Genomic DNA, 27,594 nt, shown 5'->3' on the forward strand with positions numbered 1-27,594 from the left:
AAACCAAATGTTTGATGAGGAAATTGAGCAGGGGAGGGGGGCAGTGGGGGTGAGGAGCATGGCGGGGGCAGCAGGGACCATCGATGCCTGCCAGGGACAGGGCGCACGTGGCAGTGGCTGGCTGAAGAGAGAGGAGGCGAGCTGTGCCCAGAGACCCCCATCCTTGCGTAGCATCTGCCCGCAGCAGGCCCAGGGCTCAGCACATGCGGGAGGGGGCCGCCGGCTGGACTTCCAGAAGCTTCTCGTCTCAGTCAGCCCAGCCTTGCAGCCCTCTGGCTCTCTGCCTTCTCTCCCCCTTCTCTCCAGGGGCCCAGCCCCGTCCTGCCCACCCCCGCCGCTCCCCCAGCTCCGCGCTGTCCCCGAAGGGGAGCCAACCCCACAGTCCCGAGCTGACCAATCGCTGGCCACACGGCGCCTCATGGGTTTCTTCTCCCCCCTCCTCACTCCGGCTCCGCTGGCCCTGGAATCTCTGGAAAAATAAACTCAGGAGGTGAACAGCTGACTCGATGGCCTGGTGCTCTTGTTTTCCGGCAGGCTGCGCGGGGCGGGCTGGGGGGGGAGTCCGGTGCTGTCTTCCTTTTTCATCTTCAGACGTCAAACAAATGATGAAAATCCTGCTATGGGAGCCCGGGAGCCAGGGGCGAGGCTGCTGGGGGGGCGGTAGAGGGTGCTCTGCTGGCTCGGGGGGTTCGGGGGGTTCTGGGGCGTTGGGGTCCGACTGGCCTTGGGCCGGAAGAGGCTGCCCTGCTGGACACCGCTGCTGTTGGCCACGGTGGCATGGTCCGGCTCCCCCGAGTCGCTCTCCGTGTAGCTATACGCCTGGGCCCTGGAGATCCCCTTCTGCTGCCGCCGCCAGGAGTTGTAGTATGTGGGGTCGCTGATGTAGTGGTTGACGAAAGAGTGGGCCTTCTGGTGGCTCGGGTCGACCTCATACTCGCTGTCACTTCCCTGGGAGGACAGAGAACGGGGGTGTGAGTGGCCCGGCGGGGACAGGTCGGTGCGCTCAGAATGTTTTCGAGGTTGACTTAATCTTGGTCTGTCTACCTGATGCTTTGACATCGGGGGCCTTGCTGACCCTGGAGGGACGGCCCTTCCCAGGGCGGGTCAATTCTTAAGACAGTTAGCAGCTTTCATATCCAGAGCCCACAGCCCACCACCTCCTCTAACGGGCTCTCACATACTGACCCGCTATTCCCTGTCCCTAATCACCCCAGGGCCAAGTACCAGATAACGGGATGGCCCCTACCTTCCAGAGCCCCTGAATTTATTCAGATTCACCCCAGCCTCCTCCCTTGGCTTTGACTTCCCTGTGGGAACCCCAACTGAGGCTCCTGCCAGGTCTTCTTCCCGCTCCCCTCTGCCTGCTGACTGGCCCTGGTGCTTCCCCGTGTGGCCCTGCGTGGTATGTGTCCCTTCTTCTTGGGAACTGTGAGTGACAAACAATATCTTTTCAGGGGCAGCTGTCTTCTGGTCTATTGGCCTCACCAGACCTGAATAACAACAAAACCTACATTTTAAAGCAGAGGTCCACACATGATATACTGAGTTCCAACCTTCGTCTAGCCTCTGACTTACTGCGAGACTGGGGACAGAGCCAGGGCCAGATTATAAGACCTGTGGAGGCTCCTGGCACTGCTCATCCATGTGGGATCCAAAATGAGAGCAACACTCAGTTATACAACAAGCACAAGAAAAATATCCACAAGAATTCTGGATTTTCACACAATGACTATCCTGAAGCTTTAAAAAAATATATAACACATTAAAATCATTCTTAAAATTGTCAGTGCTTTGGTGTCCCTTGGCTTGCACTCCATCTGCCTGTCGGGGAATCAGCACGAGACAAGAGTCAATCTGGGTTGCAAAGTAAAATAGCATCAGGATCTGAATTGTGAAGCTAAAAATATTGTGTGCCCCTCCTCCACCCCAAGCTCCCAGCGATGTTTGGAGAACTAAGAAGACAGCAGATGGGACGCCCTTAGAACTCTCGGCAAGAGAGGCACTCTGATTTTAGTGACCAGGACACTCGTAACAAAACAGAGCTCAGGGCCCGGGCGGGTGGCTCAGTGGGTTAGAGCATCGTCCTGATACGCCAAGGTTGCAGGTTCGACCTCTGGTCAGGGTACATACAAGAAGCAAGCAATGAATGCACAAATAAGTGGGACAACAAATCTACATTTCTCTCTCTCTCTCTCAAAAAAATCAATCAATCAATAAAATAAAATATAGCCTAGACCATGCTCAGGTCGCCTCACCTTTGCCCAGCAAGCACATGCTTGAAGGCAGTAAATTAATTCCTTCAACCTATATAAAACATACTTCAGAAAACTATTATATCCAGGAAACCCAGAGGGCCCAGTACAAGTGAGTCTGGGACGATCAGCCGTTCCCTGTTTTGCAGGTTAATAAACGGGAGAGTGGGCCTTGGCCCCGTGATCTGAACTGTGGGATCTGTATGTGCCCTAGTTCTGAGGAGCTCCATGTCCTTTACCACATCTAGACCCTCAGGAGAAGTAGCTACAATGTATAGAACTATAATGACACCAACTACGAAACTACACAGCTGACTCAGTTACCAGGCTGAATTTTCACACCTCTGTCCTGGAGCTCATGAGTTTTGCCCAAGGAAACAGTGAGCTGGGCTTGAACTCAGAGCTGCCTGATTTTTCCAAAGCCCACACGTGCCCAGACGTCACAAGATGGGGAAGGAGAGCCCCCTCCCCTCCCGGTGATAAATACTCCCCAGTCAATCTGCTAATTTATGTCCTCTGGCCCCTCCGCTCCACCTCCTCACTCCTCCACAGTCCCTGCCACTAACCCTAACCTTCCTCACCACCTCCCCGCTCCAGCAGGAAACCCGGGACCAAGACAATGGGAAGTCCCTCGCCTGACCCTCCCCATCTGCCCAGGACACGGTGCAGCCCCTTTCTTTGCCTACTGCCCAGCTGCTGACCCGGGAGGGAACAAAGGGACTGCACAAGCAAGGGCTCCATATGCCAAGAGTGGGAAGGGGGTGGAGGGGTGGGCACCCGATGCCAGGAGGTAGGAGGCTGGGGGGTCCCTCTGGTTCAGGGGCAGTAAGGGTCTGTGAATGTGTCGGGGGTGGGGGGGCTGAAGGGGGTGCCCAGTTTTCCCTGCAGGTTAGGTCTCTGTGGCGGGGCACCTAACTGGCTGGGATAGTTGCTAGCATCATTGGTAGAGGTTCTAGGACTTCTGCCAGCCCTGGGCCTCAGTCTTGGGGAGGAATTCTCAGATCACTTGGGGCCCATCCCAGGGTGAATGAGTGTCTGGGGTAGGAGGTGACTGTGGCAGGGGCAAGTGCCAGCTCTGTTCTTTATAGGCTTGGTGAGTTTGGACCCATTGCTTGGCCTCTCTTGACCTCAGCATCCTTGTCTGTAAGATGGGGAGGTCCCTGAAGGTCACAGGGTGAAATGAACGACCTAGGAAAGAATCCTGTGAAAGGTGAGGGAGAGGGAGAGGGAGAGGGAGAGGGAGAGGGAGAGGGAGAGGGAGAGGGAGAGGGAGAGGGAGAGGGAGAGGGAGAGGGAGAGGGAGAGGGAGAGGCTGGGTGGGAGGGGGCCTGGAAGCCCCACCAGGAGGGATCAGAAGGGCTTAGGGGGTGGGGGCGGCAGACTCTGCTCAGGCAGCTCCACCTCCTCCCCTCCCCTCCCCTCCCCTCCCCTCCCCTCCCCTCCCCTCCCCTCCCCTCCCCTCCCCTCCCCTCTTCCTGCAGAGGGAGGCAGGTCTGGAGGCTGGGGAACTGGTCTCTCTGCCTTCCTCGGGCCCTCCTCGAGGCTCAGATCTCAAAGCCCATTCATCTAATTATCTCCCTCGTGCCAGCTACCATCTGTTGAGCACCTACTGTGTGCTAGACACTCTGTGGGGCAGCATTTTGGATGAGGGAGGGGAAAGGGAGAGAAGAAAGAGCTGGGAGCCAAATGGTCTGGGGGTTAGCTTCCCGTCTGCTTCCCTCCTCCCCCCAGCTCTCCCAAGCCAAAGGAGGGGGGTCTTTGCATTAGCGACTGCTCTCTGGCCTCCATCTCCGTGAACATCTGTTTCTTTTCTGGGTGGGGGTGGGGTGAGAAGAGAAGAAAGAAAGCGAGGGGGGACCAGGGGCTCCCATTCCGCCTTTCAACTCGTGCGCGGCCCTCGGTAATTGAATGCAGCTTCCCAGTAACGGGCCCAGCACAAAGGGGGCCTTTCACGGGCAGGCCCGCCAGGCCGCCAGGCAATCAGGCAACTGTTTCGGCTCCTGGGCCTCTTAACAGCTCCTCAAAGCTACTCGATCAGCAATTACCGGGGTCTGGGGAGGGGGTGGGGGGACAGAGTCCAGGCCTGGTGATGGGAGCTGGGAGGGGGCCAGCGAGAGGGGAGGGAGGACCCCCGAGAAAAGAAGGGGAACAAAAGAGAGGGAGCGAAGAAAAGCCTTTAGCTTTTCTGCTGGTTTCTAGAGGCAGGGATTCTGCACCAGGCTCAGCAGGCAATGGGAGGGTGGGTGCCATTCAGGCTTGCGGACCTGTGTAGGGACCCTGGTGCCAGGCAGGGTACCCTCCTCTGGCTGAATCTCATGATGTCATGCAGAATGTCTTGCCCAGATGACAGGAGGTCACCTTGTGCAGCCCCTTTAGAGCCGGGAAGCAGGAGCCCCTCCCTCACCGGAGGTCCCAGGCCCTGCCTGCTCCCAGTCCAGCCTGAAGCCCTGCGGGAGTCTGGCCCCTTGGATGCCCTCACCTTGAGGGAGCCTCTCCTGCAGGGGCTGCGGGCCTGCGGATCAGAGGTGGGGAGGGGGATATGCTAAGGGTCTTGCTCACTGGTTGCCCCCTGAGGCACAATTTTGTCTGGGCTCCTTGTACTAAAATAGCTGGAAATCTCCCACTAGTGTCCTTTGAAGCACGCAGCTCAGACACAATCTCACAGAGGCTACCTGTGCCCTTACAGATCCGGTGACAGCCCATGTGTGCCTGCCCTCAGCTGTCAGAGACATTTGTGGTCAGGGGCCTCCTGGAGGTCACTAGGGTGTGGAGTGGGGCCGGGGTCACCGAAGGCCTCAATCCTTCGAGCTCCCCTCTGTGTCGGGCTGCAGAGGACCTGGCCTCAGAGCCAGCGGACCCATACTAAAATCCCCACTGGCTGCAGCCCTGTGACCAAGGGAGTGCTGCTTGACTTCAGAGCCTCAGTTTCCCCAGCTGTTAAATGGGGGTCTTCCCATTTGCATGGCAGGGTGGTTAGATGGTAAATGAGAATGTGAAAAGCACAGGGCTTGGCATGGTTGGTGCCCAACACATGGCTTCTCCTCCCCCCAGGCTCTCTCGGTCCTGTTGATGAGCCCAGTTTGGAACAAGCTGGGCTTCCCGGGTCTGTGTGGGTCCGGCTAAGGAGAAGCAGGAAATGGGCCCCGCTGAACCTGTAAGACTCGTGGTCCAATCTGATGGACAAGAGCCGACACTGACAAAAGATGGGACACACTCAGCGGAGGGAGGGCGATGGCAGAACTTAGACGGAACTTCTAAAAACGAAGTATGACTTCATTCGCCACCACTGCAGCCAAACATGAACCCGCATTCCTCCCTGTCACATTTCCACGCCCAGCTGAAATGCCACCTCCTCCAGGCAGCCCTCTTGTGAATTTCCAGGAGGATAGGACCTTCTCCCAGGATTTCCCACAGGAAACAGGAAGCCTTTGGTTCACCACTTTCCTCCCAAAGTTAGTTACTGTGGTGATAATACTTTAATGAGAAATGAAAACATGATATTTACACCCATGTGGTTTCCCTAACAGATCACAATGCAGCTTTCATAAGAGCCTGTCTTGCTCATTACAGCAGCCACCACATGTAAACTGTGGCAGGTACTGTTTAGTGGGTGCAGAACAAATAGTTGTTGAGTTAATGCACAAAGGAAGGAATGAATGGGCCCCATGGAGGGCAAATCCAGTCCTTACCCCTCCCAGGGGCCACACAGGGCCCAAGCATGAGTGGCCCACAGTAGATGTGAAGGGGGTCTAGAGGCGGAGCTTGGCTTCCTGTTGGGGGCTCCCCAACTCACTCTTCTTGTTTTTATCTGAAAACAGTGATAAAGCCACCAGCCTTCTAGAGGGTTGAGTGGTGCCATTCCAGAATAATCCCTGGAGTCACTCCTGGCTCCTAGTGAGGGCCCCATAAATGTTCACTATGATGACTGGGCACTCGCTAAGTACTATATAAAATCTAATTTGTCCTGTATATTTTCGTACTTTTCCACGTAGGCTTAATTCCATTATAATGAGCTTAGCGGGCTGCCAGCATCACATAAAGAACTGAAGAGTGATCGGGAGCCGGTGCCATGGCTCGGAATTTCTTTTCCATTGAGATTTTCTTGTGTGTTCACTGTGAAATTTTTATATCTAACTCGGGCTTTTACTTTGAAAATGAAGTTGGAATGAAGCCATCCTTTGATTTTAGAAGTTCCATCAAGCAAGCCACAGGCCCTTTGAGCCTCAGCCTTTGTGTGCCCCCCCCCCAGAGGCTTGGAACCCCTTCTCCTGCAGCCCTGGAGGTGCAGCTCCCACCCTCACTCCCACCCCTGCACCCTCTGGGGACAGCCAGCCCCCCAGCCTTGACCTCAGCCCCATTAGGGCCTTTCTCACATCATATCATGTGTGTCTGTTTATAAGAAACATCAACTTTCTGTTTATTACGGTATCACAGGGAACCGGCTGGCAAATTTCCACCCATTTTGGACAGTGAGTTTTGGGTGGTCTGAGTTAGAATATAAACCAGGCGGCACATGCAAAGCTCACTCTCAGAGGACCTTGGGGAAGGAGGACTTCAAAAGACAGGCGGTCAGTCTCCGGAGCAGCTGACAGGGACGGGCCTGGGTGGCCCTGACCCTTAGGAACATGCCCTTGGAAAACCATCACAGCAGGAGACCAAGAGTGGCACCGACCGTAAGCCCCAGATTGAAAGTCGCAACAGTGGACGCCCCACAATCCACACACTATCTGCAGTGAGTGGCTCCTCATGGCGGAAAGAGAGTAGTCCCAGGGTTTTTACTTATGTTGGTAGCAAGGGCCTCAGAGGAAGGCTAGCCGGCCTGTCTCCAGCCCGTCCCCTCCAGTCTGTCCCTTCCAGCCCACAGGCGCTCATGGGAGGCAGGGCCATGTCTCCGTCACCTTCACGTCCTCAGAGAACAGGCTCAAGAAATGAGCGTTGCGAAGTCAGCGTCTGCACACCCCCTGCACCCACCGGAGCACCCTCACCACCCGACGGACACTGACATCCGGGCTTCCTTAGCTGTCAAGGCACAAACTCCGACCTGATCCCGGAGGCACAGGGGACAGGCTGTGGCTGAAGGACCGTCCTACAGTGCGAGGACCCAAACGATCCTGTCTGGCACTGCCCAGGCCCAGCTCTCGCACTTGGTGCCCTCCTCGCAGCAGCCCTTGGACAGCGGAGCTGCTGCCTAGTGTGGGTGAGGCTGCCCAGGGCCCCTCCCCATTCCAGAGTCAGTAAGGAGTTTATGTTTTTGAACTTCACCTTGACTGCCTAGAATCTAAAGCTCATCACCATGTTCTGGGAGAAAGAGGAAAACTCATGCCTGGGGCCACAAGGAGTTAAATACTAATGGGATGCCACGGCCTGAGTCACATGAGTCCCTGTGTGAGCCAGGCTAAGCTGGGGTCTCCGGCCCTGCCAGCTGAGCTGGGGCGTTAGCTCCAGCCTCCCTGGCTCTGCCCAGCCCGTCAGTAACCCTGGAGCCGAACAAAGCAGCAGTGGGCGAGAGGCCCTGGGTCCACAGGGCCCACAGCAGATCCCAGGCTCGCTGGCACCTCCCACAAGGCCCACAACCCTGCTCCCTGCTGGCATCTCTTCCCTTTGTTCTCTCCCAGGACCAGGCAGAAAGGTCTAGGGCGTGGGACACGGTGGCCTTTCTCGGCCCTTCCCGGGCAACCACCAGGCTTGGCCAAGGCCGAGAGGGCTGGGGTGGGAGGCCATGACGTTGCTTCACTGGAATGCACTCAGCCCCCTCTCCCCTTGGCCTAGGACAGAGTGTCCCCACGTGGCCCACCTAACGGCAGCCTCTCTAACGCTCTGAGTCTCCCAGAGGCTGACATTTACTGAACAGTTGCCGAGTACCAGGCCCTATGCTAAGCTTCTATATGCCTAATCGCAGCAAATACTCCCTACAGCCCATGAGAGCCTGTTATTACCCCTGCCCATTCTACAGATGGAGAAACTGAGGCTCAGAGAGGTTCTCTACCACACCCAGGATACCCTAGCTCATTGGCAGCAGAGCCAGGATCCAAAGCTTGAATGCCTTGCCCATCTCTGCTGCTTCCCACCCTCGGGGCTCCGGGGCACCCAGCCTTCCATCTCTGGGACTCATTCTGACCCTGGCTAGCTCAGTGTATCTGTTCTCTGGGCTCTGGCAAGAAGGCTGCGGTGTCAGCCTCCCTCTCCTCGCCGTCACGGGCCTCTGCAGGCCAGAGCCACTGAGTGACGGAGCCTATGGGTGACTCCTGAGAGCATGAGGACCGTGGTCTTGGGGGCGGGCTCTTACATCACCCAGGTTCCAGGGACCCCATGAGCCCTGGAGGCAAACTCTGGGCAGAGCATGGAAGACGGCAGCTGGCCCGAAGATGACTTTTAGATAGTTTGCTGGGGCCCCTTAGTTTCTATGGGCCATAAAGGAGACGAGGGAGGAAGTCCATGAGCTGGGCCACCTGGATGGGCCACCATGCAGCCAGCACTCTGGGAAGGGGCCGCTCTACTCCCCGCCCAGGGCGCCTGGTCCTCTCGCCCCTCACCTGAGAGTCGGAGACTTCTGAGGGCTTCTCAGTCAGGCTGCTGCTCTCTGCCTGGATGAGGTCATTGTACTTGGTGACGTCTTCATCGGAGTAGTGCAGGCTGCCTGGGCTAGGCCGGGGCGGAGACCTAGAGGGGGCGGTGAACCTGAGAGGGGGCCTCACTCAGAGCAGCCTCCTCTGGTCCGGGAGGCCACCGCGAGGCCTGGAGGCACGAAGGTCCCTGATCCCTCGCCCTACTGTGTCTGCTCCTCACGGGCCTGCGCCCTGGAACATGGGCTGGGGGCCCGGGCTGGGGTAGGGAAGGCTCACGGTGCAGAAGGCGCTGCACCGACCTCCCAAATTAGCTCCAGGGAAAGGGGAGAGCACGCTGATTCTCTGCCTGTGGTTCTAGGACCGCAGGCTCTACCATCACCTGGCAGCGATCAACGCATCCCGGGCCCCACGAATCAGACCCTCAGGTGAGGCCCGGAGACCTTCGCTGCAAACAAACTCCCCGTGCAATTGGTAAACGCACAAGGTGAGCTTTAGAGTTAACACCTGGGTCAGGAGAAACAGGAAAACACCTCCTCCTTCGTGATCTGCTCAGAGATCCGCAGTGGTTCCCGGGGCTACGTTGTTCCCCACCTTCAAAAAATCAGCCCCAGAAAGTCACGCATTTCCAGGCAAATTAGAGACCTGGCTCTGAGTCACCAGAAGAAACACCCAGGACAGGGTGCCTGGGCCTTCCACCTGCCATGGGTGCCTACAGGGTGGGCTGTCCTGATCCATGGGGGCTAAGGGTGAGGCGTCTGGGCAGGCCTGGGGTCCTCCACGACTGTGCTCTCAGGACAGGGCCTAACACCCCAGCATCTGCCCAGCCTGCTCCAGGAAGGTTTTCTGGAGCTTTATGTGGCTCTGAACCCCAGCTGTCTGCACAGGGGCCAGAGGTCGTTCACTGCAGAAATGCTGGTCTGAGAATAGTCCCAAGACCTGGGAATGTGCCACAAGCAGCCCCCTACCCCCTCCGACCTCCTGTTTCTATTTGCACTGATTTTATTCCAACCAACAAAGTGCATCTTTGTACTAAAAATAAAACAGTAACAGGACTAGCTGTAGCTTCATGTAGACAAGACAGGGGAGTAGGTGACACAGAGGAGGGAGAAAATGGGGTGCCAGGCTAACACTGTCCTGGTGACATGCAGGGGAGTGGGGGCTGGCAGTGTCACCGTGGCTGGGTTGGGACGGAGCCTGGGGCTCATTTGGTGCAGAAAGGATTTCTGTGTATACCCAGTGGTGCAGGGACACTCGGGGGCCGTGGTGTGGTTATACTGTGGGCGCGAGGGGCAGGCGAGGCCAGGCCATCGTTGAAACGCCCCCTTGTTCCGTGTGGCAGGGCCCTGGAGCCAGCCTGGCGAGGCTGTGGTGGCCATGCTGGGCCTGCCACCGCGGCCTCAAATGTCCCTTTCTTTGGGAAGCTGGCTTTGGCAGAGGGTGAGAGCTGGGCCTCGCTGGCCAGCACCCCCACCTTCTGAAGAACACACACATCGCCTCTTCCTCGGGACCAGACAGAGAAGTTTTGTAAGCTGCCCTGCCCTTGGAAATGGGCAGCCCGGCCGGCCACAGGGAGTGGGCTGGGAGGGCCTGGGGTTGGAGGGACGTCAGGCGGAGAGAGCTGGCATGCCACCAGCCTCGTCCTTCCTGGGGGGCTGCTCTTAGATGCTGCCCTTTGAGGACAATGCTGAGAGTGTGGACTTGGGGAGGCAGGGTGGGTGGGGGAACTGTTCTACAATCACAGCAGGTATAAGGGAGGGCCCAGGGAGAGGGTGTCTACACTCAGAGTGCCCTTTCTTTCTAGAATTGGTAGGAGGGCAGGCAGGGCATAAGCAATCCTGGGGAGCTCCTGGCACCTCTCAATCAGGTGTGTCTGCCCAGCCCTCTTTTGCAGGGTCTGTCTCCCCTTTGGGGCAAATGAATATCATGGCTTCGGGCTGTTCCTAGGAACAGCTGGCTTCAAATGGCAGTCAGTCAGTTTGCAAAATTGTGCAAGTTATTTGCCTTCTGCCATCACCGGCGGAAACCCTCTCCCACCTCCTTGTGGTTTTCTCCCCAGTGTGTCCCTGTCCTTGCCCCTGGCTGAGCTGCCCCGGCCCTGCTGTGTCTTTCTGCTGCCCATTCCCACTCAGGGGGTAGAAAGTGTTTCCAGGACAGGGTGAGGTCGCGTGGGCACTGCCTGCTCTGTGGCCCTCCCCATTCTCGACACGGCTGGGCCCCAGATCCTCGCCCTCCAGTCCCCCCAGAGAGCCCGCTACCTGGTGTACAGGCCGTTCTTCCGGCAGAAGGAGTTCTTGACGGAGAGCCGTCGGTTGTTGAGTTCCAGGGCTGGAAAACTGCTTTCATCCAAGCTCATCATCTCCCCATGGCCCAGGGCACTGGACTTGACATTGTTCCCTGGGGGGGTGATTGACATTAGTCACTCACTGCATCCCTTTAGACCGGGCGGCCTCCCCTCCCCTACTCCTCCCTTCTCCCTACCTGGCTGGGCTGCCCCCTCTTTCTCTTGTTAGGGTTCAAAGCAAAATAGGAGATGGAGATTGTGTAGGAAGCCTGGGTTGCCCCACCGATTGGAAAGAGGGACCTCCACCCTCCCGCCAAAGGAGGCAGACATGTGGGGCTGGGCGCCAGCTCACCCGAGTCTGTCTTCTTGGCGTACTTCTTGCTCTGGCCCCTGATGATGAGAGCAAAGACCAGGAGCAGGATGAAGATGAGGCCCACCAGGGCGATGACCACCAGGAACCACCACTCCTCGTAGAAGGGGTTGGCTTTCTGGGCTGGAACACAGACAGGGTGTCAGGGCCAGGGTGCTGGGCCCCCGGGGACCCCGTCTCCTGCTTTCAGTTTATGGGTGGGCGGGGTCTGTGTCCTCTGAATGAGGTGGAGCCTAAGACAAGGTGAGGAGGGACAACCATCTTCAGCGGCAGCTCTGATCCACTGGGTTCCCTGGAGGGCTGTTTTGAGAAGTGCCCTGAGGTTGCTTCCGAACTCAGGAGGAAAGACTGTGGGGATTGATTAGTGATGTCTGCCAGAGACACGGGCTGGAGTAGAGGAGAGGTGGTATGCTTGCTATTTTTCCTTTTATTTTTTCTTTTATTTTTTCCATTGCCTCCCATGGCCTACCTTGATAGGCAGAGCCAGCTTGGCATTGGAAAGGTGCCTGTCTGGCCTGTGGTGGGCCTGGGAGAGTCTGTCCCCAGGCTCAAGTGGGATGTAATCTTTTTCTGGCAGCAGGAAGCAGGGGTTGTTGGGAGGATGGACATGAGTGGGTCTTTCCAATGCCTCTCCAGGGAGGGCTCCCCTTCTTTCAAAGCCCCCAGGGCTATGCTTTCTGTACCTGGCCAGTCTAACCCATGCTGCTGCCCGATGAGGGGCTGGCTTCTATTTTAGTCTTCAGTGTTTACTTCCCACCATCCAGTTCTATCAATCTGGGCAAGGGTGAATGTGGGTGGGAGGAGGGAAGAGGGAGGCTGGGTGTCTGAAACTCCCCCGGTGAGCAGAAATTCTGAGTTACAGTTCTGCCTTGAAAGAAGAGACCATGGATTAAAAGCGGGTAGTGGTTAGATTTGGGGTCATGGATGTTGGTAAGAGAGTCCTTTGTGAGCTCTGAGACAGGCGGGATGGGAAGAACAGGGAGAGGAGTGAGGGGAGGATGGCAGCCACCCCACCCGGGCTCTGCTGGTCAGGGCATCCAGGCCTGTGCTCCATGGGCTGCTGACTGTTTGGGGGGCAGTTTCTATGGAGACACACAGCTTATGGCCTGGCGCCCTTGAATCTCCTGGGTGATGAGCTCACGGAAGCTCTCCTGTTGGGCTCGCTGATTCGATCACAAGGCCACTGGGCCCCCTGCCCAGGGCTGCTGGAGTCCTTGAAAAGCTGACTCAGGCCCTGGCCAAGGGGCTCACTGCTCCGGGGCATAGAGGGGACAGTGTATTTCAGTCATCACCCCAACGCTTCCAGGCCTCCTTCCCCGGGGCCCAGCCTCCGCGGCCCTCACCCCACAGGCCGGTACCTGGCACAGACTGGGAGGGGCTGCTGGGGGTGCCGAAGCCGTAGTCGTTGACCGCGATGACCCGGAAGTCGTAGCTCACGCCGGGCTTCAGGATGTCCATGCTGAATGTGTAGGAGGTCACCTCCTTGGGGATGTCTTTGATGAGGATGTCCCATAGCCCCTCGTCTGCAAGAGTGTGGAGGGGAGGCGCCCGTGAGGGGAGGCCCATCCCGCCTGCTGCTCCCTGAGAGCGGCCTGGCTGGCTGCCCATCACCCTGACCTCCAGCGCCGGGCGCCCAGGTCCTCAGGAGATCCCAATCCTTCTGCAGTATCTGACTCTGTTAGTGTCTTTGTTAAAATGTCTATAAAACATTAAAGATGTGTAATATGCAGGAAATACTGTAACGAGCAACCTGATGCCACCGTCCAGACAAAGAGATGCACCTTTTCAGCCCTAGTGGCAGAATTCTGCATATCAGGCTGCCCATGGCATCAAAAAGTCCTGGTCCGCGCGAGACTTTAGATTTGGCGCACCCTCCACTACTGAACCAGGCCCCTACACTCCTGACCCCCGCCCCTATTCAAAGCACACACAGCAGTGGCATTGCACAAAAAGGGGACTTTTTTTGTTGGCTTTCTTTCTTTTTTTTTTTTTTTTTTACAGCTGGGAAAGGGATTGGGGTTGCCTATGAGGGCTTGGCCAAGTCGCCTGGATTTGATGGGGCCCATCCTCAGGTCCCTCCATGCTTAGGAGCAGGGATCTGAGGAGAAACGAACCAGGTCCACCCCAGTCAAGAACTCTAGTGGAGGTGCCACCAACCCCATCAGCATTTTGGAATTTGGCACCAAGAGTGTGGTGGGACCTGCGGAAGCTGCCTTCCTGCCCCTCCCATAGGGAATCTCCAATTCCAAGGTGCCTGCGGACTGGCTGCTCTCTGCTGTTGTTACCAAAGGTTCCGCATCCTGAGACTTGGACGCACCTTCCGTTTTATTTACTTGGTGTTAGGTGCCTCCTACACGTCACATCTTTTGTTTACCGTCTCCCTCTCTCTCCTGCCAGGCTGGGAAATTCCTCCAGGGCAAGGCTCTTGCCTAACTTGTCTCCGCAGCCCCTCCCCCAGCACAGGCCTCCTCTAAGCACTGAGTATACGAATGCAAACCTTTCTTTCCCAACCTCTTCATAGCGTCATGTACCCCAATTTCAGCACCATGTGCCCCTAAACCTAAGTGTTGGGGTGCAGATCCATTTTCCCCCCATGACACTGAATTCTCTCATTCACGACAGTCAAGGGATGATGATGATGGTGACCACGCAGTGACACGCGTTCCTCGTCAAGCATCGTGGCTTGAAGGGCTTTGCTTTTCATACCGACAGCAACAGCAGGAAGGAGGAACTGCTGTACCCATGCTACAGATAAGGAAACCAAGGCTCGGAGAGCTGAACCCATTTTCCTGAGGCCACACTGGCGAAGTAAGTGGCAGAGCTGGGGTATCAGTGCAGAGCCATGTGACTCCCCCTGGCACTGAACTCCCTCCAGGTGCCCAGGAGGGTACCTAGTACCATCAGCAGCTGAATCAGTGTTTGCTGGATGGGCTTGTCCGGGACTCTGCTGCCTCCTCCCAGAAGCTGGGGCCTCTCCTGCCTGCTGTCTGACCTGCCTCATTCTGAGAAATGAAGAGGAATGAAGGGTAGGGCCGGGACACCGGGGCCAGGCCAGAAGCTGCTGGAATGTCACGCTGTGGCTCTGGCCTCCAGCCCTGGGAGTCGGCTGATCGGCGGGGCGGGTTCCGTGGGCCAGAAACCTCGAGCGAATCCCTCCCTGGCCTGGCTGCTCTCGGTTCATAGAAAGCGGGTGTGTTTAGTCGACTCTGCCCAGCACAAAGCACATCGTGAAGATAAGGAGGGTGAGGTCACAGACCACCAGGGGCGCGGAAGTGGGGAAGATGACCACCGGTAACAGGACCCTGCTCACACACAGCCGCGGAGAGAGACCCTGCATTCCCCCGGCCCTCCCTCCCTTCCTCACAGCCTGCTGTCCCCACCACCAGCCCTCTGCCACTGCTCCAAGTCCCGACCCTTCAGGGGATCCTGGCTTGGTCGCTCCTCTTACGCTCCATCCTCGATCCCACCTGTGTGGACCAGCTCAAGGCCTCCAAACCCAGAACACCAGGTCCCACGCCAGGTCTCCCAGGGAACGAGAGAAAATCAACAGGACCAAAGTCCAGTCTGGAGCCAACATTCCACAGCCTGGCACCCTGGCTGGCCAGCTCAGGTGGAAAAAACAGGCTGGGGCCCTGGTTGGGAAAAGCACTGGTCGGTCTCCCGGCCAACTCAGCAGCCGGCACTGGAGGGCTGGGGAGGGACCATCTGGAGTGGGGAGCGAGCCAACCCCCCCCACGCACCCCTTCCGGCTGTATGCTGGGTCTGAGCTGCCATGTGTATTAGCTATTGGGACTGTGGCATTAGTCTAAGATTAAGGCAGTGATGGGGTAGTAGCTGCTTTCTGGAACCACTGAAATTTACTCGCTATTGAGATGACCAGGGCTCAGCCACCCCCAGGGAGGAGCAATGTGTCCCTGGGATGTTCCGATGCCCCCGTTAGAAGCGTCAGCGGCCGCCATGCCCGGCTCCTTCCCGCCGCGACTGCCGCTTGCCGCTCCTGCAGGAGCAGCGCCTCAACTCCCGTGGCCTAATCACGGGGCCGCGGGCTCTGCCGACTCCCGCACCTCTGACTAACTCGGAGGCCCAGCAGCCGCGGCCAAGGGCCCGGGGTAAGGGGAGCCGGGAGGAGCAGGTGTCGCGGCGACTGAAACAGGAGCGAGCAAAGCAGCGCCTGGAGCACTTATCACCGCTCATCTGAGGGCTGCGGAAGTTCTCGTGACTCGATCTCAGGCTGACGGGAGGGGTGGTACGGTTACAGGAACTGCCGAGACGGTCACAACAGCAGAGCCGGGCCTTAAAGAGGCAGCCGAGTCTCTGGGGGACAGGTGGCCTCCTTATGGGGCACTGGCCAGTGGGGCTGTACGAAGGACATGGGTGTTTAACCTACGTGAGCTCAACTCTCCGGCTTCTGGAACCATCCTCCAGCCGAGCGGGTCCTCACCTGGCACGAGGTGCTGTTCTCGGGGCACCTCTTGGGTGTTCCTCAATGAAGGGTGCTCCCCCCTCCCCCGCCACCTCTAGGTTCACCCGGAGCAGCGCAGGCTCCATCTCAGGGAACAAAGGCGGAAGCGCACCGGGTGGAAGGGCTGGGACGGAGGGAGAGCGTGAGACGCGGGCCCCGCTCCACGGGGCAGCCGGGCAGCCGGGCGGCCGTACCTGAAGGCCTGGCCTCGATGACGTAGCGGGTGACGGGCCCTTTGCCGGGGTCTCCGCTGGACCAGTGGATGGCGATGGCAGAGCTGTACCTCACGATGATGGGCACTCCAGGGGGTCCCGGGGCACCTGTGAACAGCGCCCCGTGGGCAAGGGATGTACGGAGCCCACAGACCCGCCTGTGCTCCAGCAGGAGGCACTGGCCCACGAAACCAGTCCCGCCCGCGTCTTGGGAACCCTGCATGTGCTGAGGCCGGAGGAGCATGTCTAGCCCGGGATCTGATGACATTCTCCTCTGAGTCACCCCCCAATTTCAGGTTCCAGGCAGGAGAGGGGCTCTGGGGTGATGTCAGAAAAATCCCTGGAGCAGACTCAGGAGACCCTGGTTTCTAGTCCAACCCAGAACCATTAGATGGTGACTGATCAATTCACAGAGACCTCTGGCGCCTGTTTCCCCACCTGCAAAGGCCTTTTGGAATGCGAGGCTTGACGGGCGTGTCACGGGGGGCAGTAGAGGTGGGTGTGACAATGGGAGAGCAGGCCCATGATAGGAGGAGGTTGCTTTTGGGGGGCTGAGGGACCCCCGACATCTCCCCTACCTTCGCCTGGGCCTGTGGTGACATTGGCCTCGATCTCGGGCCCATAGGTGAAGGTCTTGGCTCTGATGCGGAACCTGTAGGTCATGGCCTCTGCCAAGTCCTTCACCTTCAGCCACAGAGGGCTGTTCCCCTTCACGTCCACCGTCACGATCTTACTGACTCCTGGGGGGAGAGTAGAGGGTGTGTAAATTGTGGGGCAGGTGGGTGCCCTGGGAGAGAGGGCAGTGGCCAGGGCCAGAGCCCCTTGGCATGAGGCAGGGCTGGCACCCTCAGCCACACAGCGATGTCTCCCAGACCACAGTCCAACAGGCTGTTTTTAGGAAGAGGGCTCCACGGCTGTACAAGCTTGAGGAAAGCTACATACTGTCTGTCTATGAAATAACCACACAGTGTCCTGTTGCATCTGGAGGGAAAAAACAACTCACTGTCCTGTTTAACTTAACTATTGTACCCCAAATATATTTTATAGCCCATTTTTGTTCCCCAATGTCATATCTACCAGACTCGTCTTGGGCTGGGGGAATTTTTACCAAGGATCATCTTCCAGGAAGTGCTTCTGTAAAGATAGCACAGCCCAGAGTTGGAGGAGACATACCTGCAGCCAGCTGGGGACAGCTTCAGCCCCTACAGCCAGGACAACCTCAGCTCCTACAGCCAGGACAGCTCCAGCTTAGCCTGGGAGTCTTTCCTTCCTCTTACGCCAGCAAGATCCAGGAGCTCACACAGGGCACCCCTGTCTACTACACCCCAAATTGTGGCAACGAAAGGGGAGGCCTGGATGGTCCTCAAGAGGCGAGAGTTTGCGCGCCAGCCTCCTTGAGGGCCAGGACTGGCTTTCAGCTCCCATGTCCACTGAGCTCGCCAGTCACTGCTGGGAGACGTGCTCTGAAGCCTGTGGGCTGTGCCAGACCCCAGCACTGACCCAGGGGTCTCTGGGCATGTCCCCTACCCTGGCTTCAGGGTGTTCTTCCACTGAGCAAGGGTATCAGTGACATCTAAGGCCGGATGTTATGAGGTTAAATAAAACAGCAGAGTACTTGGCATGTGGTAGGTGCCCAGTCTATGTATTGAATAAATAAAGGGCCGATTGACAGATGGGGTGCTCAAGAGGTGCTTCCTGCAGGAATGAAGAGGCCTGTGGGGTGACGTGGGGACATGGCCAGGCCCTGGAATAGCAGCTCTGGGTACCTGCCCCTTGACATTTCTGAGCAAACCTCTCATCTGCCTAGGTCTTGGTTTTCTCTACATGAAAGGGGGTCCTGGACTCTCACAAGGCCTGCTGACCTGAACCCAGGGCTGAGGCACGAAGCAGGGGCGCAGACGCCGTGCTGGCCAGACTGGGCGTCGTCTAGCCACAGGCAGGGCTCGATGGTCCCATTAGCTGGGCCATCACGGGGCAGACAGGAACACGTAGGGGTGTGGGGTCAGCCATGGGGCTCAGACCCTGCTGGACAGAGGGACCAAAGCAAAGCACTCATACCTCTCAAAGTGCGGGGACCCCCTGGGCAGGCTAGGTAGAGGCCACTGTGACGAGGGATCACCTGTCCTGTCCCCCTGCGTTTCCTCCTCGTGACCTCTGTCCCCTCCTTCCTACCCTTGGGAGAGGTGTCCCCTTTCCCGGGCCCTGCCCTGACCGCACCTCCTGGGGCTGGCTTCCCCTCGGTGGCCTAGCACACAGTGCCACTCTGCACAACAGGAAGCTGCTGGCTCACAGGTGGCGGCTGAGAAGACTGAGGGCCATTGTGTCCGCGGCTGACCCAGAACTGCGGCCACTGCAGTGTTCGAGTGGCCCCGCCCCTTGTTCTGGCCAGGCTGCAGTCGGGGAGGGGTCAGAGTGAGGGGGTGAGCCCAGAGGCGGTCACCTCTGGCCACCAGGGCCGCCACCTGGTCGGTCGGCCAGCCACAGCCCAAGGCCTTGCTGGGCTCTGGAACTGGACGTAGGCAACTGGGAGCGCAGTCTCCTTCCCGCCTAAGGAAACAGCCGTGGCTCTTGTCCCCCTCTTCCCCCACCTGCCAACACGGGGGAGGCGGGAGTGGGCCGGGGTCCCAGCCAGGGCCTGGAGGGAGGGGTGCGGCAGGGCTGCAGGGAGGCTCTGAGGACAGCTCAGATGAACGGGGCTCAGGGTCAGAGGGAGACAACCCGAAGGCAGGGTACATGATCTGAGGCTCAGAGAGAAAATGGGGTGCAGTGTTCCCCAAATCTGTGCATCCTTCTGGGGACAGGCTCTCGCTTTTCATCAGATTCTCACAGGAGTTCCTGACTCCACAAGGCAAAGAAAGCTGAACCCAGAGTAAGGCTGAGTCCTAGATTTTGGGGGGCCATGCATGGGCCAGGACCACCAGGGGACCCCCACCTTCACGGGCCAACAGAGACCTGTCCAGTTTGGGATGCTCTGCCTCTCCCAGGTGTCCCTTCCTTTCCCTGACTGCCATCGATGGGCAGGGAAGAAGAGATTTAAAAATTCTGTCCCGGGAGTTAGGGCACCCGGGCTGCTCTTCAGCCTTGCCCCCAGCTTGTTTCACCGTGGAATGCCCCTTTCCCTTGTCCGGGCCTCAGTTTCCCATTTATAAGCTGGGAGACACTTGCCACGTGGACTGCAGTGAAGGTGGAGGGGAGCCCGGCTGAGAGACAGCCCCCTGGAGGTGGGTCTCAGGAGCCATGTGGGGGGGTCTCCACTCACCATCCACGGGGGTGCAGGGCTCGTACACCAGCCGGTAGCCCTCCAGGACGCCGTTGGGGAACTGCGGGGCCTCCCAGGACACGTTCACCGAGGTGGTGGTCAGCTCACTGAACCTGACGGCACTGGGGGCGCTGGGGGCTGCGGGGGGACAGCACAGGGGTTTTCTTTCCTCCTTCCGTGGACTTTCAAAGCCCTGCTCAGCTCCAAGGGGTCGTGGGGGCTGGACTTGGGCACAACAAGAGGGCAGGACTCCGAGCAGGAAAGGGCAGGAGGGGTCACTGGGGTCATCGGACCCCTCTCCTCCCCACTGCATCACTAACACTCACTTCCCAACCTCAGAGTCGAAGAATTCTTTTCCCTAAAGCTGGAGACCTCGGGTTCTTCCTGCTAAGGGGCCCCGGGCCCTGGCTAAGAGCCCAGGACAAGCCTGGGTCTCACCCCAGGATCTCTGCGGGGCCAGGCCGTGTCCTGGCTTTGTGGGGCTTCTCTTTCAGCTTCCTGGGCAGAGAAGGGGGGTGTCTGGGCCTCAGAGCGCCAGGTGGGCGCTCAATGAGAAGATGCCAGAGCCGCAGTTCCTCTAGTCCCCAGGGTCCCAGGTCTTGTGGCCCAGAGACCACACTGTCACGAAGCAGCCAGAGCCAGGGACAATCACACCCTTTGGAAGAGATGTATTCTTGGCCTGAGAACCCAGAAGCAACCCAAAACCATGGGGGGGGGGGTTCTCCGGGGGAAGACAGAGAGGACAGGAAGGCAGCTTCACTGGGTAGCATCCCGAGCTGACTCCAGAGGGACCACCCGTCTCTAATTGTCAGGCCGCCCCCACTGAGCCGGAGCTAATTGGGACCCCGCTTCCGTCCAGCTCCGTCCAGCCCGGGACAGGCAGGGCCAGTGAGCAGTGTCTGAAGGAGGAAGGCGAGCTCAGGGGGCCTTTCCTGCCGCCACTCGGCTGGAGGGACGTGGGACAGAACACTGTGTCCTGCTGTTACAGTGACAGAGCTCCCAGGCTCCCGGGGCTCACATCCGGCTGACGACATGGACAGAGAACGGTCGGGACAGGCAGGAGGACAGGCAGATCCCTGGGAGCTGGTGGAGGGACAGGGTTCTCTTGGAGCCAGGGCTTGTCCCCAAAGAAGACAATAAAGGCAATTTACAGAACGGGAGGCAGTAGGTTGGAAAAGACACTTAAGGGAGGTCAGGATGAAAGGCTTGTATTCAAACCCACGAGGATGGAACTCCGTGACAGGCACAGCAGCTCAGGGCAAGCTTAGAGACCTGGGCCCAAGTCTCGTCGAGCTGGGAGATCCTGGGGAGCATCCCTTCCCAGGCCACCCTTGCTCATGGTGACATAGGGGCACCACCTGCCCTGCCCACCTCCAGGGTTCCCAGGAGTATCAAGTGTCGCCTACCTGAAAAGCGGCTCTGGACATGACACAGGGGCTGGCTCCCCACGCGTGGGCAGCAGGGTCCTCACCACCATCCTGTCCCCTGCCCTGCCCACCACCCAGCCTCCTAACTGGCCTCCCTGGCCCCATCCTTTCCCCTCCATCAGTCGGTCTTTTGTCCAGTGGTCAAAGTGATCTCTTAAATAAAACGTAAACCAGATCCTCTCGCCCAACCGCTTACACCCGCCAATGCCTTTCACACACTTAGGTGATCCCAGCTTCCTTCCAAGGCCACCAGACCCTCCAGAACATGACTCCCACGTCCTTGCCAGCCACCTGGCTTCCTCTCAGTCCGTCTGATCCCTGCCAGCCCCCAGCCCTTTGCACCTGCTGTTCCCTCTGGCCGGAACACCCTTCCTCCAGAACTTCCCATGGCTGGCCTCTTCTCCTCACTCAAATGCCAGCTCAGATGTCGCCCCTAAGGGACGCCTCTGCAGGCAGACCTGCCTATAACCACTGTCCGTCCCCGGCCTCCGGCCTTCGATCCCTGGCACAGCCACCAGATGTTAATCCACCTCTGTTCTTGTTCTGATCTGCCTCCTTCCCTGGGGTGGGGTGTGTGTGTGTGTGGGGGGGTGTGAGTCTCCTTTACTGTTGTGGTCCCAGCTTCTGGTATATACAGGTGGGAACAGGCAGGGGGCAGAGTGGGAAGGCTGGGTGTGGACTGGCCACTGGCAAGGTGGGCTGCAGGGGCAAGATGTGGGGAGAATGGGGAAGGCCTGGGGGCTCTCCCCAAGGCTGTACGGAGATAGCTTCTCTTCTGCGCATTTCACGTTGGCCCCTCTTCGGGGGCTGTGCTCTCCCACTCTGGAGGTGTCCCACGGGGCCTGGGTACCCAGCCCGTATGTCTCAGCAGGTGGGATCAGGAGCTGGCTCCACTCCCCCCAGGAGCCCAGCAGCCAGGCCCAGGTGTTCCCTCCTCCACTCCCCAGGCTGACTGCCCCCCACCTCCAGCCGCTCTCCCCCACCTGCTTGCTGGGTCTGGCCCCGGGTGGGGGCGCTCCGAGGCCCTTCCCCCGCGGCGTTGAAGGCTGCCACGCTGACCATGTAGGTGGTGTAGCCCGTCAGGTTCTTGAGCTTCACGCCGTTCTCGGCCAGGAAAAGCGTCTTCACCCGCTCAGTGAGGTTCTGCCGCTGGGCCTCCCAGAAATAAATCTGTGGACGCAGACGACGGGGGCAGGAGATGGGCAACAGCATCCCTCCTGCCCCCGCCAGCCCCAGGGTCTCAGAGACGCCTGCATCAAACATCCGCACGCACGGACCGCAGGCGTGAGCGACCCAGGTAACAGTGTAGGGGTATTTGAGAGCTGATTTAGAAACCCTTCCAGAACCTTCCTTTTCTGACACTCCAGTCTCTGCTGGACTGTGAGCCCCACGAGGGCCCAGACTCACTGTGTGTTTACGGGGTGCCAGCAGGATTGAGCATATCAGCCCTTAGAATAAGAGCCTCTGGAAGGAACAAGCCAATTCTGCTCTGGAGGAACCTGTGCCGGGAGGTAAGTGGAGAGGAGGGTCCGCCCCCAATGAGGTGTGCGGGGCAAGGACCAGCGGGTCACATCACCTGGGCGCTGGCTAGGGAGGCAGGGTGTCAGGTGCCCCATGGCCCTGCTGTACCAGCACCTCCACGTGGACAAGTCCGACAGTCTGCAAAGCCAGCTGCAGAGGCTGGCGGACCTGGGTCTCTACCTCGGTGCCCAGTTGACCAAGGCTGTGACTCAGCCCAGCCGCTTCCCTGAGCTGCGGCCAGCTCGGCTCTGTGAGGAGGATTAGTGGGCATTTGTCGCCACCTGCTGGCAGACGTGTTTTCTGCCTCTACTGGCTTAATTTCTGTTTGCCAGCCCACCCGGGGTCTGACTCTGCTACCTGCTATTTTTGTGACCTGGCCCGGCCACCTGACCTGGGCCTTGGTTTCCTCATCTATACAGTGGGCACACACATTTACAATCTACCAGCCTTACAGGGTTTTCAAGAGCCTGAAGGGCTCTGTGACTATTGGGGACAAATGGAACCCTGTCATAACACATGACATCATTGCAAATTTAGATATAATTTTTAAACAGAGATTTCCAAGTCTTAGACAGTGGTCTTTTGCCAACTGGCCATCCAGTTAGTAACAGTGAAATTAGGGTTAGCCAAATAGCCACTTTGCAGGGTCTGATGCTGACTCTGAGAGCCAGGGGCGTGGGGGGCCGGCGCCAGGAAGTGATATGAGCCGAGGCCCGGCCTGAGCTCCTGCGTCTGAGCTCAGCCTGCCCTCTGGATGTGGCAGAGGCAGGGGTACTTTTATCCCAACTGCACGGCAATCCTGTGGACTGTGTACAAACATAGCCCGAGGGAGCAGGTGTAGACCCTTCCGCCCCTTCCCGTGGGTCATTCCCAACCCCCAGCCTGGCCCTTTGCCCCCTGGACCCTCTTCTTGGCCGGAGTGCCCCTACCTTGTAGCCCTGGATGTCTCCATTCTGGCTTTCCAGCGGGGGTGGCTCCCATGTCACGTCCAGCTGTGTGGCCGTGGGGCCGTGGACGGCCACGTTGCGGGGCGCCATTGTGGGCACTGGAGGGTGTGAGGGGTGGTGAGTGTGCGGTGCCAGTGGGCTTCAGGGAGGAGGAGGAGGTGGGCTGGGCCTCATGGGGGGGGGAAAGGCGTGCTGGGGCCAAGGGCTGGCGGTGCTCACCTGCCTCCCCAACAAAGACCTCCTGTGGGGGGCTTAGGGGCCCCTCGCCCACGGCATTGTACACGGTCATGCGGATCTCATAGCGCCGGTGCTTGTTCAGGTCTGTGGGTGGGCGAGAGTGGGGGAGGGGAGAAACAGAGGTCACGGTCCTGCAGCGGACAGAGCGGGCGTGGAAGATGGAGGCTGCGGGGAGGCTGGGACGATGCACCCCTGCAATTCTGGTCCCTTGTGAAGGCTCAGGAAAGAACAGGCAAGAGGAGGGGCAGCCGGGGGTGGGGGTGGGGGGGCTCCACCTGCAACCAGGCCCCAGACGGAGCGGCCATGCAAGACTTACTGTCCAGCTCGTACTGCGTGAGGCTGGGCCGGCTCAGGTTCCGCAGGGAAAACAAAGCTACGGGGTGGGGGGGCGGGGGTCCAAGGGAGACAGCAGACAGGAGGTTAGTGCACACGCCCCTCCACAAAGGCCCTGCTGGGGGTGGGAGGGAGAGAGGGAGCGGGGTTCCTGATGCTGAGGTGGGGACCAGGCGGGAGGGGGGCAGGAGGCGGCTCCCGGGACAGTGCTGCCCCGCCTGGTGTGCGCTGGTCTGAGGTCAGGGGGTACTGTGAGCCCCGTGGAGCCCAGCATCCCTGGGGACAGCACTGGGGGACCCTCTCGCTCCAACTCGCTCCCTTGCCTAAGTCCCTGCAGGACCACCGTGGAGCAGTGGTCGTTCATTTCCTCCTATGAACCACAAACTATTTTCCTACCAAGAAACATGACTGTCTATATAGGGTGTCCCCCCAAAATATACACACACACTTTGCATAATTATAAAGGCAGTGTTTATTAAAATACGTTTCATTTTCAAAATTGAGCTACCCGCTGTTGAAGTGTGTATACATTTTTTGGGGACACGCTGTACACAGGCGATATAAAGTCACATCCACAAGCACGTGTCTGCAAAATACTTAAGATAACCAAGCCGCTGGACCTGCTGCTCCCGCGTGTTTCTATTAATGCGCCTTTGCCACGCGGCCCAGCACTGTGCTGTCTGCTAATTCTCGCTCAAAGATAAGGCACAAAATGTTTATGGGAAGCACGGGAGAGAAAAAAATCAAAGCAGAGAGCATCTTAAACGGCTCCCCGCCTCCCACTAGTCTCTGTTTTGGTGAGTGGTCCCACCACCCACCTGGGCACCCAAATCCTCTGGGCTCCTCCCTCTCTGGCTGTCCCGTCTCCAACATGAGCCAGTCCTGGAGCCTGCCGCACGTCCTCTCCCATGCTGGCCCCCAGTCCCACCCCAAGCCGGCTCTCCCTGGAATTTCCACCTTTCCTAGAGGCAGGCTGGGTTCCCCAGGGGAGAGCTGTCACCTCCCCGGGAACCAGAGTGGGCCAGACTGCTACCCTCGGGAGGTGACCAGGCGTGGCTTTCGGTCTTCCTTCCCACCTCAGGCCCTTTGCACATGCTGGGCTCTCCCTTTCCCTTTGGACTGGTTGACATGGAATCGCCCATCAGTGTCCACCCCCCTGGGCAGTCTTTTCCGACACTGGCTTAGGCTCTCCTGGAACATTTCCTCCCCCAGCCTCCGAGCTCTGAGAGGGCAGGGAGCCTGTCTGCTTTGTTCACTGTGTCTGGGGGAAAAAGAAGCTGCTCAATAAACCCTCGCTGAGTGACTGAGGGGAATGGGGTGAGAGGCACACACGGGTGGATGGCAGGGTTTCGGGTTAGGGTGATTCCAGGAAGCTGAGAGCTTCAGGCAGGCAGGTGAGGTGCCCACCCCCCTCCCCTGAGTCCCGCACAGTGTTACTCACAGGTCAGCTCCGTCCACTTGGCCCCCGGGTTGTTGATGCCACGAAGCGTGAAACCCCTTAGACTGTCATAGAGCAGCTCCCGGTACCGGATGCGGAAGCCCAGGAGGATGCCATTGATCTTGTCCTCTGCTGGTGGCTGCAGGGAAGGGAGTGGGGAATGGAGAGGGGCCGGGACCACCGCAGCTCGGCCCCTCCACTGCTCCTCCCTCCCTCCCCATCCTGCCTCCTGGGGCCACAGGGCAGAGACTGAGTCTCAACCAGGAATCAAAATGACACTGAGCAGTTTTAATTCACGAAGCATTTCCAACAAGGTCATTTCATCCCTGCAGCATTCTCTGTGAGGCAAGGAAGGACAGGAATCGCCATGCCATCCCATTGGACAGAGCAGGAAAGCAAGGCTCAGAGGCGTTAAGGAACTTGCCCAAGGTCACACAGCATCGCTGGAGCCCCAGCCTGACCCCGGCTCTTCTCATAGAGCCAGTCCTTGCCTAGGAACTGCCTGACACGCTCACCAGCCGCCCTTGGCGTGCTGATCCCCTGCTGCCATCTGGCCAACATTTCCCAGAGTTTCCTGGGAGCCCAATCCTCTCCCTGCTCTTGGGCTAGAACGAGGGTGGGTGCCCCTGCATGCTCTGTTCCCCCTCCGCCTTGACTGCTTCTCTGCTTTCTGCTCCCATCCACAGCTGAGTAGAACAGGCTTTTGGGGAAGGTAAAAGCTTTTTATGATACCTCTTTAAAAATCCTGCTGAAGCGATTCAGCCTTTTACTGGATCCTTAATTGCATCCCTAGCAGCTGCTGGCACCTCCCAGCCCCCTTTCCCCTTCGCCATGATGGCCCCCGATCTGCTCCAGTCTCTCCCAGCTTCCAGCTGCACTAGGTCACTGTCATCTGAGGGGTGTCCTCCTTCACGAGGCCTTGGGCTGGGGGAGGGCTCAGGAGTCCCTCCCTGTTTTCTCTTCAAGGACTTTGCCTTCAGGGGGGGCTACAGGTGGGCGAAGGTTGGGTGCCTGGCCCCACCCTACTGCCGGGCCATACCTGCCACCGGATCAGCACTGAGGTGGTGGTATGGGGTGTCACCGAGATGATGGTGGGCGCTCCGTCGGGAGCTGGGGAGAGAGGCAGACAGACAGGTGAGCTTTGGGGGCTGGGACTTAGGCCCCCTAGGAGGCCACAGGGACCCGATTCTGTGGACACTGAACTACGGGCAGCTCCGCCTTCAGTCGCCTTCCATGCCCACCACCCCGACTTCTGCAGAACAAAGGGCCAAGGTAAAGGGAGAGAGGGGCTGGGACCTTGGCCACAGCCCAAACCCAAGAGTCCAGAGCCCTATCCTTCTGCTCCTAGAGCCAAAGGCCTCTGACGCTGCCACTGAGCTCCCCCACTGCCAGTCACTGGTTTTCTGGGGTCAGCCACCAACCTGAGGGACATCAGAGAGGAAGTACACTAGGAGCCAGGCTAGGTGTGGGTGCTGGGCCCACGGCAAATGCCCCCGAGAGAGCCAGACAGAGCCCAGCAGGCCTGGTGCCCCTCCCATCCTTGGAGGCCCCTCCTCCCAGAAGAGAGGCCCAGTGCTTAGGAAGTGCCCAGTGGGCCAACCGAAAGACACCCATGGGGGGCGGGCACGGACCGGCCTGCAGGGTGGTCAGTGGCTCCGACTCCTCGCTGAACTCACTGTCCCCAATGTCATTGGTCGCCTTCACGCGGAACTTGTAGGATGTGAAGGGCTTAAGCCTGTAGGGAGAACGGGGTTTAGTGAACAGAGGTATCTCTGCTCGGGAAAGGGGGCGGAGGTGCCGATCCACTGCACAGACAGGAACATCGAGGCTCAGGAAGACGCTACATGGGACAAACAGGGGCCAGGCCCTGGGGGTCCCGAGCTCCCAGGCTGCCTCCGGACTATGCCAGCTTGGGGTGTGGCCACAAGGGCCCCAAGAGGGACGGCCTGCATATTTCTTGCCTGGGAGGAAAGCGGCGCTGCATGTCAACACCCCCCCCTGGAACTGCCACCTCTTCCCCGAATCTAGTACATTTAGGACGGATCGAGGCTCTCAGGAGTTAACCACATTTCACCTCTATCAGCCTCATTTCCTCTCCAGGCAAACGGCTTCCTTTTTGATTTATTGGGGGTGGAGGGTGAGGGGGAAAGAGCTGTTCAAAACTCTCGGTCACGTCAACTGCGATGTAAAAAATACGACCCTCTAGGAATCCCATCGCCGCCAGAGTCTCGGAGTGAGGCTCCGCTCCCCCATTAAAGACGGAGCTGGAGACCCCGCCTGGCTGGGGGG

The 27,594-nt window shown here is 58.6% G+C and overlaps 1 protein-coding gene across 1 annotated transcript in view; it reads right to left on the reverse strand.

The window, feature by feature from the left end:
- Positions 1-337: 337 nt before the first annotated feature.
- The window catches only part of SDK2 (sidekick cell adhesion molecule 2), a 181,217-nt gene continuing 153,960 nt past the window's right edge, over positions 338-27,594 (reverse strand). The window contains exons 31-45 of the mRNA XM_087826335.1: positions 26,937-27,040; positions 26,345-26,415; positions 25,309-25,444; positions 23,851-23,907; positions 23,517-23,618; positions 23,280-23,395; positions 21,813-21,999; positions 19,403-19,540; positions 16,722-16,883; positions 16,126-16,251; positions 12,828-12,992; positions 11,452-11,592; positions 11,074-11,212; positions 8,786-8,912; positions 338-948 (exon numbers count right to left, since the gene is read on the reverse strand). Coding sequence (XP_087682461.1) covers positions 595-948; positions 8,786-8,912; positions 11,074-11,212; positions 11,452-11,592; positions 12,828-12,992; positions 16,126-16,251; positions 16,722-16,883; positions 19,403-19,540; positions 21,813-21,999; positions 23,280-23,395; positions 23,517-23,618; positions 23,851-23,907; positions 25,309-25,444; positions 26,345-26,415; positions 26,937-27,040 — 2,125 coding nt within the window. The 3' untranslated portion in view covers positions 338-594. The remainder of the gene's footprint in view (positions 949-8,785; positions 8,913-11,073; positions 11,213-11,451; positions 11,593-12,827; positions 12,993-16,125; positions 16,252-16,721; positions 16,884-19,402; positions 19,541-21,812; positions 22,000-23,279; positions 23,396-23,516; positions 23,619-23,850; positions 23,908-25,308; positions 25,445-26,344; positions 26,416-26,936; positions 27,041-27,594) is intronic.

This window comes from Miniopterus natalensis, chromosome 17, assembly GCF_054644295.1.
Source record: "Miniopterus natalensis isolate mMinNat1 chromosome 17, mMinNat1.hap1, whole genome shotgun sequence".
Classification (NCBI taxonomy): domain Eukaryota; kingdom Metazoa; phylum Chordata; class Mammalia; order Chiroptera; family Miniopteridae; genus Miniopterus; species Miniopterus natalensis.